This window comes from Siniperca chuatsi, linkage group LG18, assembly GCF_020085105.1.
Source record: "Siniperca chuatsi isolate FFG_IHB_CAS linkage group LG18, ASM2008510v1, whole genome shotgun sequence".
Taxonomy (NCBI): domain Eukaryota; kingdom Metazoa; phylum Chordata; class Actinopteri; order Centrarchiformes; family Sinipercidae; genus Siniperca; species Siniperca chuatsi.
The window spans coordinates 11,849,409-11,861,989 of NC_058059.1; the positions used below are offsets into that span (position 1 = coordinate 11,849,409).

General features: G+C 39.6%; 1 protein-coding gene and 1 long non-coding RNA gene across 3 annotated transcripts in view; both read left to right on the forward strand.

Moving 5' to 3' along the window:
* ass1 (argininosuccinate synthase 1) overlaps positions 1-2,962 on the forward strand; it is a 27,165-nt gene extending 24,203 nt beyond the window's left edge. For both annotated transcript variants that reach the window (XM_044175095.1, XM_044175096.1), the window contains 2 exons: positions 2,378-2,443; positions 2,597-2,962. In XM_044175095.1, the coding sequence (XP_044031030.1) occupies positions 2,378-2,443; positions 2,597-2,642 (112 nt within the window). In that variant the 3' untranslated portion in view covers positions 2,643-2,962. The remainder of the gene's footprint in view (positions 1-2,377; positions 2,444-2,596) is intronic.
* Positions 2,963-5,295: 2,333 nt separating this feature from the next.
* On the forward strand, positions 5,296-7,268 carry LOC122865526. Its single transcript, XR_006375493.1, has 3 exons — positions 5,296-5,580; positions 5,919-5,982; positions 7,220-7,268. It is a non-coding gene; the product is annotated as an uncharacterized LOC122865526 (long non-coding RNA).
* Positions 7,269-12,581: the final 5,313 nt, after the last annotated feature.

The following is a 12,581-nucleotide window of genomic DNA, read 5'->3' on the forward strand; positions in this document are numbered from 1 at the left end:
CTGACAAATGGGCACTGTGGTTCCTCCATAAGGGAGCACGTTTCAAACGCCCCAATCGAAGACCATTACAAATCATTTTCAAATGTAGTCATGCAACACACAACTTTATACCATGCTAATGGAGAATACTCAATTGTGATTAGCTGGACAGTGGGTATTTTCAAATAACCACACATCTCTGATATAGACTCATCATCGTTCTAAATTAACCCACATTAACCATACATACACACACTTATGGCTGTAACTAATGATTTCCAATCAATCTGCCAATTATTGTCTCAATTAATTGATTAATAGTTTTACTATAAGATGTTAGAAAATAGTGACAAATGCCCATATAAAATTTAGCAGAGCCCAACATGACACATTCAGACAGCTTCTTTTAACCTTGCTTGAAAAATTAATATAAAGATTGATCGATCATCAAAATAGTGGCAGATCAATTTTCTGATAATCAACTAATTGTTTCAGCTCTACATGCATACACAGTACTCAGCCATGACTACTCCTACTTGTTTGAGCAGTAAAGTAACTAAAAGTTGGCAAATGTAGTGCCAACTGGAGCATGACCAATACTGGATTTTTTAGGCCAGTCCTAATGTTAATATTTAAGAATAATGAAGGTTCAATAACATTATATCATCTATTTGTTTTCATAGAAAAACAGACAATTAACAATTCATTTTGATATCAACGATGACTAACTGTAAATAACAGCACATTTTGAACAGGAAACTTCATTGGAAATGATTTTTTATAAATAAAAAACACATATAAAACAGAAATATATTTAACTTGAATTAATGAATGGGAAATTATGATTAATTATTTAGCCGTCCTGCTTTAATGCGCTGACCATGTAATTTCTCTCCCCTCATTTCCTGACAGCTCTCTGCTGTCCACTGTCAAATAAAGGCATAAAATGCTCAAAACAACAAATGTGCATAAAAATGCAGCGTTTGTAAGATTTATTGCTGCAGTTTGCTGCACTGCAATTTTTCTGTTTTCATGTCTGCCAGCATACACCAATACCAATATCTGTGATTCACTGAACTTGGCAGATAATCTCAGCCTTGTACGTATCAATCAGGCTGTAGAGCTGCAGTAGTTCTGTCACAAAATATGTATGAGTAGTAGAGTATATTTTAATAGGTGGTAAGTGGCCATACTATGTGGGGTTATTGTGGATTACCAAAACTTTTACAGTGCTGTTGTATGCATGCATACATGTACTGTACCTGACAGCTATACACCTGGAAGCAGCAGTCTCGCACACACTTATTTGTCACTACATGACGACCTGCCACAATCACACACATGCACACACACACAGACCAGATTAGGCATGGAGCCCCCCCACTGACATCCTGTTGGCTCTCCACGGGCAACAGTAAACGGCGTCATTAACACAGTGGTAATACAGCCGTCACCGCACCCATCTGAGACAGAAATGTCACCCTCCTCGCTGTCCGCTGGCTCCACTCTCAATTAGACTGCAGGGTTTCTTAAGGGAATACACAAAATATCACATGCTTGCACACACACACACACACACACATTGCCATATTCTTTGTAACCACTCGCTCATAATGGTGTTCAGGTGCCGGGTAGGGAGCCTTGTATTGAGAGTTGATGATTTAGTTGTCGTTCTTTCTTTTTCTAGTGTTTATCCTATAATTTTTTGGCAATTTCCTCTTTTGCTAAGTGCTTTTGAAGAATGAGTGCAAGCTGTACACTGGGAGTTGGGGGTGTCATAGGGAGGAGAGGACTCAGTGAGGAAGTGTATTAAGCACTGCAGGTAGAAACTGCTGTAATTACGCAGCACACGGACACTCTTTGTGAGACACTCACATACACACTAACACAAGATGACTTTACAAGAAGCAGCCCAAGCAACATAGAACACGCAGTGGCACAAGTTATAGATTTACATCCTTTAGAAGAAGTGGATAAACTGGAAAACAGAAACATCAGATTGCAAAATCATCTCGACACTCGGCTCAGAGTTGATATGATGGGATTGTCTTAAAATGGGTTATGTGCATCTTTTGTGTGCTTGTGAACATGAGCGTGTTTTCATTCTCCGATATTGATTCCTTGTTATTCAGGACAAACAATGCTAAAGAGGAGCATTCAGAGGAAAATCGATCAGAACATTTCAAAAGAGCAGATTATCAATGATCCAGTTATCCCAGTAGTTGTTGAGGCTCCATGTCTCTTATGTTTACTGCAATGATACCAAACATTTCAATCATTTTGTTACCAGAATATCCTGTAACTTTTTCCTTCAGTTCTTGGTTGCACATGAGCTGCTCAAATCTCAAATTTGAAGATTGGTCTCACCTGCCTCTTTCTTGACTTCTTTTCACTCCAGCATGGATGTGCAGGGAGACTACGACCCATGTGATGCCTCTGGATTCATCAAGATTAATGCTGTCAGGTTAGTATCCCTTGACCCTTAAGAGTAATTCCCAACAGCTTTACAAAACAGTTCAAAATTGTCTATTGAAAGTGACTTTGTCCGTGTGCATATCCCTCATACCTACACTTTAAGCTCCCATCTTATTCTGTTCCTTCTTGTTTTCCTCCACAGGTTAAGGGAACACCATCGTCTGCAGGGCTTCAGCACCAAGCAGTAACTGCTGCAGTCCTGTGAACCATCCAGGCCTCCCTCGTTAAATACAGGTTAAATAAAAAATTATCCGCGGTTTAGACTTTGTGCATCCATTGTCTACCTTTTAGCTTATTGTCTACTTTGTGACTTACTGTAAAACCGTGACAATTCTTAGGTGGTGGAGGAAGAAAAATGTACAAAATGTAACATCAAGACAGGAAAAGTGTTTGAATCAGGTGGACAGATGATAGTTAAATTTATTGTGGATGAGAATTTTAGTTGTATGTATTATAATTTATTTGCTGAATTTGCTTGGAATCAGTAAAAGTTCAAAAATTAAATCGAGTGAAATGTGTGTTTTGTTTTTTTTTCCCTTAGCTCGTTTCTTAATTCATTACAGAAAATAATGAGCATTTATCATCAATTTACATGCAAACACTGTGGTGACACACATCAGCCCGTCAGTTGTGTCATGATTAATAGTTCATGTCTTCGGCAGACAGCCTATTTATTAATGCCTGCCTGTTTAACTCTTGGGGCTGTACAGTCACTGCCCCGTGAAGACTTTGGGGCAGCAAGGATACCATATCATATTTACAATATGTAGATGTAGCAGTGCATGGGTTTGGCACAGGCGAAAGTCAACATGGTGGCTCGCTGATAGCCACTGGAGCAGAAGTGATGAGGCCATTTCTGAGCTCAAATGGCACAAGTCAGATGGAAGGGAAACCAATTGGCCACATATGTATATCTCCCTGCTCCGCATGGGGTCTCTAGGTTTAGAGAACAGGAAAGCAGGAGAAGCATTTTAAAGACAAAGTTAGAGTTATGTGTCATTCATTATTACCTTTTTTGAAAAATAGGTAAACCTGGTATGGGTGAGCATGGTGCTCTGTTTTCTCAGTCTCACATATTGTCTCTGAATTTAAAAACATTTGCCAATATGAGGAAATATGTGACCATAAGGATGCATTCAGGCTTAAATGCACACTACTAACGTCAAGCAAGAAAACCTGTTTTGATTTGTTTTTTAACCTTTTTTTTTAATTGAAAGTAGCAAAATCAAAATTACATGAGAGCCACACAGATAAGTGATGAATGTTGTATACCGATTAGGAAGTGTCTCAGCTTTGAAAGAGGTCTGACAAACATTTAACAGGATAATTACACCAGAATATTTACAAACCTAACCATTAAATTGAATTTAGTACTCTGAAACAGTCTCAACAAAATATATAATACAAAGGTGGGTACTAATAGCATGGCTACCAAATGCACAAAGACACCCCAACCTGGAACCTTTAGAATTGAGATTAAACTAACGAGATATAACATGTTAATTAGTGAGCTTTAAGGTTGTTGGTAGGCAGATCTTGTTGCCTTTCGACAGAGCAAGCTAGCTGTGTTCCCCCGTTTCAAGTCTTTATGCTAAGCTAGGCTAGTGGAACCCCACCCACCCCGGCCCTAGCAATGTTGAGACGTGGTATTAATCTTGTTGTCAAACTCGAAGCAAGAAATAAAAATAAGCGAACTATTCCTTTCAATTTAATCATATAAATTGTAATGTTGTGAGAGCCACGAGTTCCTGTGCAGGAAATGTAAAGAATATGAGCCATCTTTTACTTTGTGGTGCAAACACTGCTCCATCATGACACTTATTCAGAGATGCCACAATAATTTGTTTTTTCTGAACCTCCTTTACAGAAAGTTTTGAAGATGTAGGTTTCACCTTCTCAAACCCTCAAACAAATGGAGGCGTTTCTTGTCTAAATCCCATTGCGGAGTTCAGTGCATCTGCAACAGCAATTTCAGAGATGATGACGATGATGTGTTTTGAGGTTTGTTAGGTGTTAAAATGATTTTCCCACACAGCAGCTGTTTCTGTGCGTACCTCTCCCCAATCCGCACCACTGAAAGATGTCAGTCCTGCATTGAAGTGCTGGGTACGGTGTGGGCCTCAAGGTGGAGTCCACAGGCACAGGAGACCCCCTGCCAGGTCTAATGGGCAGTGAGGGATCCTCGGACCCTTTCAGTCCTTAAAGAGCCCCTCAGCCCCCGCTCAATTACACGGCAGGCGTCTCAGGCTTTGCCTGGTCAATTACCAGCCAGCCCCTGCATTTACTGTCGCGCACACACAGGTTGCAAGATAATCAGTGTCCAAAATTGCCCGGTTACAATGAAGGGATGGATGGAGAGGTATTCAGATTAGTCAGTCAAGCTGAAGGGGAGGTAAAAGGGATGGGAACAGCTATCAATCTCAATCTGGCTTCAGCGGTTGGAGGGGGAGGATCGTGGTGACCTTTCAGGTTTATTTCTGGAAAGATATGATCCCAGCAAATCTTTACTGATGTGATAGCTGTCCTGTCCATGTGTGTTTGTTTTAGGAATAGAAAGATGGTTTCTGTATGTGAGGTCTACTTTGGGTTTAGTTTTATTTAAGCACAGACTTCTCTAAGCAACAATCGTTGCTGTGCATGTATGTGCGCACCTGGATACACATCTACTTACCCACTCATCTACCACGTCTCATATTCCATCCACCTTCCCCTCCCTCCTACCTGTCTATCCAGCCAGCCAGGTATGAAAACTGGCTGACACCTGACCAAGAGAATTAATCATCCTTGACCCTGAACCAATTACCCCTCATTACCCACTCTGTGTCCACCTCTCAGGGGAGAGCCGTGTAACAATAGCGCAACATGAAAGTCGGCGGCGTCACAGGGCCAAGCCCTAATGGACGCTCCTGTGCAACTGTGTCTCCTCAGCAGTCCAGGTCGACTAACCTTCAAGTCCTTGTCACTCTCCAACAGCACATGTACAAAGGAGGCTATTGTTCAGGATCAGGGTCTATGACCTCTTGAAATGAAGTGCACAGGGCCGCTGGCGATGAGAGGGCAGCCATGCTGGAAATGGATGACTCAAGGTTTGGGAGAACAAGGAAGTGTAGAGACACTGATTTTAAGGTGCAAGTTTTTGTTCTGTTTGTTTGGTGCCACTTTCTAAAAGGGCACTCTTTTAGAAAATGTCTGTTAGTTTAAACTAATAGCTTTATAAATGGTTAATAAATAACTTACTAAAAAGTGTAATAATAAGTTATAAGGTGTTGCTCAAATGTGAAAAATCCCTTTGGCTGGTGTCTTTGCTAACCTTCCATTTGGTAATAATTCAATTATAAATATTTGTAATCCATTAATAAATGCACCTAGGTTTCTCACTTTTTCACGTTTTTTCAAGTCACCAGGTCTGCAGTTATAAATGTTAATAAATCATTAATAAAGGGTTTATATACTAATTCACACAGACAGCAGCTGTGGATGTCAGTACATGGATTGTGGTCTGGATCCTTCACAGGTCTTTTCCAGGAGGTAAGCCAAAGTTATTTTCACAACCTGGCAACCCCAAATTTGTTCTTATTAATGCTAATAGTTCATCTATAAAACATTAGTAAAGTATTTAGGTTTTCACTTAGCAACAGTGATGTTCATTTGTGGGGACAAAAAGAAATAATTAGCCGAACAAAGCACATCAGAATGTCTTTTACCCATCAGAATATTTTGTTGTCATTTGATCTGTGCTCCTCGTCTACCTGTCTGTGTGGAAAAGGCTCCCATGTTCACTGACCTCTCCTCTTAAAGCACAATGAGACAGGAACAATGACCATGGAGGGTTAATTACCACCAATTAGAGGCCGCAGTGGCTCTCCTTCACAGTGGTTTGTGTAACCCAAGCCCAGTGAGACGTATCGAGGCTCTATTGTAATGTCAGTCCCATTGACTCTGGTCCTTTTTCACATTCAAGATTTCCACATTTAATACAACTTGTGCATTGAAATTTATTTGAACATTTGCTACTTTATTCTAAATTTCACTCAAGTACCTCAGATCACTGGACTAACTTCTTTCATTTGTCTGCTACTTTTCTTTTTTGATATTACCACCATTATCACACCACCTATTTTATCCGTGCATGTACTAAGAACACTCGGTGATATCTCAATAAACCAATAAACTGTCAATTGCTCCTTGTTTCTGAACATTTCACTACTTAGCAGGTAAAGGGTTGGTGGACTGGCCCCCTGAGGTTTGTGCAGAAAGCTAATGGGCCTGGCAAAGATAATGAGGTCACTCTCTCACTGCTAAGAAACAATGAGCGATTTACAGGACAGGATACCATGCCAATACTTTTGGCTTAATATTGATATATTATTTATATTTATTTACTTTTTCTATTCATGGGTAACACTAGATGGAGTAGGACAAATAGTAATAATCAGAGGATGAACAGCTAATATTTTCTGAACTAAAATACAAGTGTGAAGGATTCGAGGCCAATTAAACAAACTTTTGTTAACGTGGTGGCTGAGTTTGACTAAATTAGGAATGTGAAAGTGATTCTGAGCAAACCCAGGCAATTGAGGACAGAAAACTCTGTATCAGCTATGAGGGGAATAGAAATGTTATATTAATTTGTTAATTAATACTGCGTCTCGGATCACTTTTTAGGTATAAATTGATGTACTCTAACAGAACTGATTTGTCCTAATTGCTGAAATGTCATTCATTCATGCTCTTGAAACTTGATCTCCTGCTTCAACATCAACAGACCATCTGTGAGGAACCATCAAAATAAAGCAGGATACACTTTGCCTTCCGGGCTAGCTAACATCCATGGATCCTGTGAGTGTGTGTGAGTGTTTTTCCTTGATGTCGAAGCCTATTTTCTGGTGTCAAAGGACACCCATACACTGATGTCCTTAAGATCTATAGACAGATGGGACCATTAGGGTCAAAGCCCCTGGCTTTGTTTGGCCTGAGACAGTGATGAAATATTGATGGAAAAATAGAAATATTTTGCCTGCTGCTCAATGTTGCCCATCTAAAAGGGTTAATGAGCAATGCACTGTGTGGACTTCCCTGTCTCCTGTTACAACAAAATGTAGCTCAAGTACCCACTAACATTGACTGGGCCGGAGTCTGTAGGCTCTATGGGGCTAACAAGAATCGATTACCTTTTTTTAATGTCAGATTAAGTTACCCTGTTGTAATTGCTCTAGTAGCTGAATTTGTGGTTATGTTGAGTCGTAGGTTGCTAACTTCTTCTGATCTTTAATTGGAACACTTAAAGGAAGAGTTTCGACATTTTAGGAAATATGCTCATTTGCTTTCTTGCTGAAAGATAGATGAGAAGACTGATAGCACTCTCAAGCTGTATATTTCTACATCACCTTGTAGCTCAGAGAATCGGCTAAATATGGAACACTTACTGTGAGTTCACCTTGTTTTTTTAATTACAGCACAACTCCTACACACTCTCTCGAAAGGTAACTGTTTTAGTGGACTCACCACATAGTACAGACACCAATGTAATGAATGGCTGTAATCCAGAACCATGTGGCCGGCTAAACAGCAGTGTCAGTCTGCCACTTGTATGCAGAGAGATCCTTTGCCATCTGTTCAAACCTGTTGAGCCTGTTGGCAATGAAGTGCCTGTTCCTTCTTCATACATACCGACCAACTTCAGGTCAGGAGCCCATCTGCACATCATGTATCAAAGTAAGATTTCAGGGTGCAGGGTCTTTTCCATCTCTACTGAGTCCTGTGTCTGTATGCATATTTTAAACTGGAATCCTTTTATTAAATCAAAGCCTCTACCTGCTGATATCAAAGAAGAATGAGAGTCTGCAGCCATGCTAGCTGCTCTGTGACGGTGTACTTAGCACAGTGGTGCTTTGAGCTACATGCTAATGTGAGCATGCTAACAAGCTCACAATGACATTGCTAACATGCTTATGTCAAGCAGGTATAATGTTTACCATGTTCACCATCTTAGTTTAGCATAGTAGCATGCTAACAATTGCTAAGTAGCACTAAACACAAAGTACAACTGAGGCTGATGGGAATGTCATGAGCTTTGTAGGTATTTGGTCATAAACAAAAGTATTGGACAAATGAAAAATTTGACCTGATGATGGCACTAGATATAACGTCAAGGGATCACCAAAGTGATTACAACTCATCCTGAGGGGAACGTGAACAACCGTACCAAATTTCATGGCAATCCATCCAACAGTTGTTGAGACATTTCACTAAAAAACACAAATGTGAATGTCTTGACAGGAAAAAAGTCAGGGGATCATCAAAGTCATTAGGATTCATCTCTTCTCTGGGCACCATGAATGTCTGTACAAAACTTCATGGCAAGCCATCCAATAGTTTGTTGAGATATTACCGTCTAGCCCTACCATGGCTACAAACCACCTTCACCATTACACCCTCCTCCACTTCCCAGATCCCCTGGGGCAGCACCAGTAATGCAGCACGCTGATCTCAAATCAATAGATTTATCTCCCTCATTTGAAAGGGATTTGGCTTGTGCCTCTCCTCTTCCCCTCCTCTCCCAGGGGTCTACTGGTGAGGTTTGTTTGCTGGCACACACTCCTTATGTTCTTCGATCTGTTGGTCTGCAAGGTGGTGAATGGATGAGAGGCCTATCAGGTTCAAGGTGGCTATTCTGGTAGCTTTGTCTGCCCCACTCTCAGTGAATCCCTTGGACGATCTAAATGTTTAATGGCGCTGGTTATTTGGTTGTTATGGCGTGTGTTATGATGGATAGTAATGCAGTGTAGGTTTCTTCTGATGGAGCCTGAATTACACCACAGGGTATGCAGGCTGTTTGGGTTGGGTGTTTAACTGGTCTTCATTAGTGAGCCTATAGCAAATATGTTCTAAAATTATAGTTAAAACTATAGGATTTTCTTTTTTGTAATCAACTTTTTTATTGCTTTTACCACATCTTTTAAACATAGACACTGTGTAGGTGCAGCAAGACGATATAGTTTAACCACATACATATTATATATTGTGTGTCCCTACACCAAACAGTGTGCCCCCTATTTTCCCAACCCCATTCCCACTGCCACTCCCCACACTATAACCTCAAAATTTAAATATAAAAACTTCTAGGTGATAACAGAGAAAAGTAGACATGTATGATCAATAGATAAATAAATGAAAGCTCTGAACACATTTTCTCCCATTGCCTAATAGAGATACATACATACATACATACATACATACAGAACAGTGGTGAAACTGAGAGAAAATAAAGACTCAAATACAGACATAGACACTGTCACACATTGACAGTATAGTGCTTAGTCCCATGCATTCTTCTTATTGATATTCCCATACAATATACACATACAAAACAGGGTTTTTTTGCAGTAGCAGCCAAACCAGCAATATCTTATTTGGTGTTGTTGCTGGGTTGGAAATGAGAAGAAACATCATTCAATAGTAATGATTTGGGGCAACACGGTATTTCTATGTTAAGTAAAGATAGAGTGGAAGATACTTGTCTCAACACCAGAACACTCCCAGTACATATGTAAGAAAGTACCAGTTGGTCATTCGCACAAAAAGCGTTTTCTGGGAGTTCAGTACCCATGGTACTCCATAAATGAATAAAGCCTGTTTTAGAACGAACTGTTTCTGTAGTAATTTTAAGCAATTTAAGTACAGTGACACTGACAGTGGTACTAAGTTTTAGTTTTGATCATTAAAGTCACAACATTTGCAATAAATAAAGCTCGCCAAGTGTCTGTTTGACAGCCCTGCAAGACATGTTTTGCTTCATGGGACTTGTGGACGTATTGCCACCTTAAAGCTGATCCAGCCGTAAGCTTTGGTTGAGCATTACTTGCCGCTTTGCACCTCAGTGAGTACGGGGGACACAGCAGTAGGTGAGGGTTTTATCTTGAAAGTAGATTCAACACCAGCAGAGTACATCAAAGATAGATTCCACTTTTAAAATGCTTCAGACCCCCATAAGCTGTGGGTTTAAAGTGCTGAAAAAGAATCACAACACTGCTTTGCTTTGCTTTAGATGAATAAAAAAACAACATTCTGTCCATCTCTGCAACTCTGCCTGCTGATATGCTTTTATTTCTGTCGTGTCTGGTGTTTAGATTTGAACAACACCTCGTGTCATCCTTACAAAGCTCTTTTCGGTGGTCGCAGCAGAAGAATTACCTGCAAAATGCTCTTTGTCAGCTCACTGTGTAGAGAGCTCACAAACAAGACCATTTAGCTATTATTTCCTCTCAGTCGCAGATACACACAGCAAAGCAAACGTTTGTCAAGAAAAATGGGCGACTGTGGGAGAGGAGGAAAATAGGACAGGTGGAGAGAGAGGCCAGGAGAGAGGGATGTAGGAAAGAGGAGGAGGGCGGAGGGGGTTATTGGAACCAGGGAGGGGTCATGGTGTCCCACTGGAGAGAAATAGTGGAAAACATCCGTAATTTTCACCGCGGGATCCCATGTAATTGAGTCATTTAAAATACAGATACAGAGCTGAATCAAAGCAAAGTGGCTTGTAGAGGAGGAGGAGGAGGAGGCTGCAAAGTAAAATGGAAGAGAGGTAAAAACAACGAGGTAGAAGTGTGTGTCTCCCATTACTGGACAAAGCTGGTCTGTTTATCCTTTTCATCTGTCAGTCTTCTCTTTCAAGACAGGATGTTACCTGTCAGAGATTTTTGTTTGTTTGTTTGTCCTTTATGTTACTCTGTCACGCCCCATGATATTCCTGCTTCCTGTTATCTGTTTTCACTCTCTTTTTTGCAGTAAATGCCCTTTTTATTTTTCCTCTCTTTCATTTTGTTATTTCAGTCTGTGGTTTTAGTGATGCTGATGGTAGATCCCTTATAATTTGCCTCTAAATGTACACTTTGTTTTTTTAATATTTCATATATTTATATTTTATTCAACAGACAGAGATTCAAACTGCTTTTGTTGAAGTTTTTATGTGTATATTCTTGAATTAGTGTGAAAGTTCTGACCACACATTTAAAGAAAAACAAACACAACTTAACAGAACATAATTTAAGTGTAGCTAGAACAATATATTGGAAAGCAGTGTACCAACTGTATGTGTAATAACTAGTGGTTGTGCACATGATTTAGATTTGTTAATAACTTAACTTAATGACTTTATTTATATAGCACTTTTCATTCAGTCAACAGCATTACAAAGTACCAGCTAGCGGCTCAAGGCTACATTAGCCACTAATAGCATAACACACCTGAATAGGCACCAGGGTTTGACAAGGAAGAAGAATGTGTGTAATAAAAAAGAAGATTTTTCTGGTTCTGCTGCATCGATTTATTGTCTATTTTGAGTCTGACAATGTTATGGGAGCGCAATGCTAAATTGGTGTAAATGGAGTAAAATATAAACTATTCTAAAATAGTGAGACTACCAGAACAATTAAAAAATAGATCACAGAATAAAACAGTAAAACAATGAGGATCATACAAATAATAAAACCAAAACTAATTAAAAAACATAGTTAAAATTGAAGAGAAGGCTTAAAAGTGAGTTTTTAGAAATTATTTAAAAGATGTTACAGGTTTGGCTTGTATTTTGTTTGTCACATTTGTCAGTGTGTTTTTCAAAAATGACAAGTATTAATATGTTAGAGCTACTACCTTTTTATTCTTCCCTCCACATGAACAATGTGCTCCTGATTGAAAGCTGTGCTGGGATACCTCAGAGGTCTCTGGATGAAACATTATCCCTTTCTTGTATCCTGCCTTTGGAAATTTATGCCCATAGCAGAACTGTGGCAATTATAAAGCAATTACAGTTTAATATGGCCGGTTCTTTTGAGATTGAGAAGGAGAAAGGAAGAGGTAAAAGCTCAGTAGTTAAAAAGAGTAAGTGTGCCAGTATTGATGTTCCTTTTTTCTAAATGCTCGGTTGTCCAGCTGGGCATGTATTCCACTTGCCTGATCACAAAAACATCACATTTTCACTTCATTGAAATGCAAATGAAAAGAAAAATGGATCAATTACTCAGCACACGTTGATGATTTCTTGAACTTTCAAATACTTTGCTGCACTCCGCTGACGAGTGGCCCTACAGTTTTTACGACAGTGAACCCTGGGAGCAAGACTCTATTCTCTG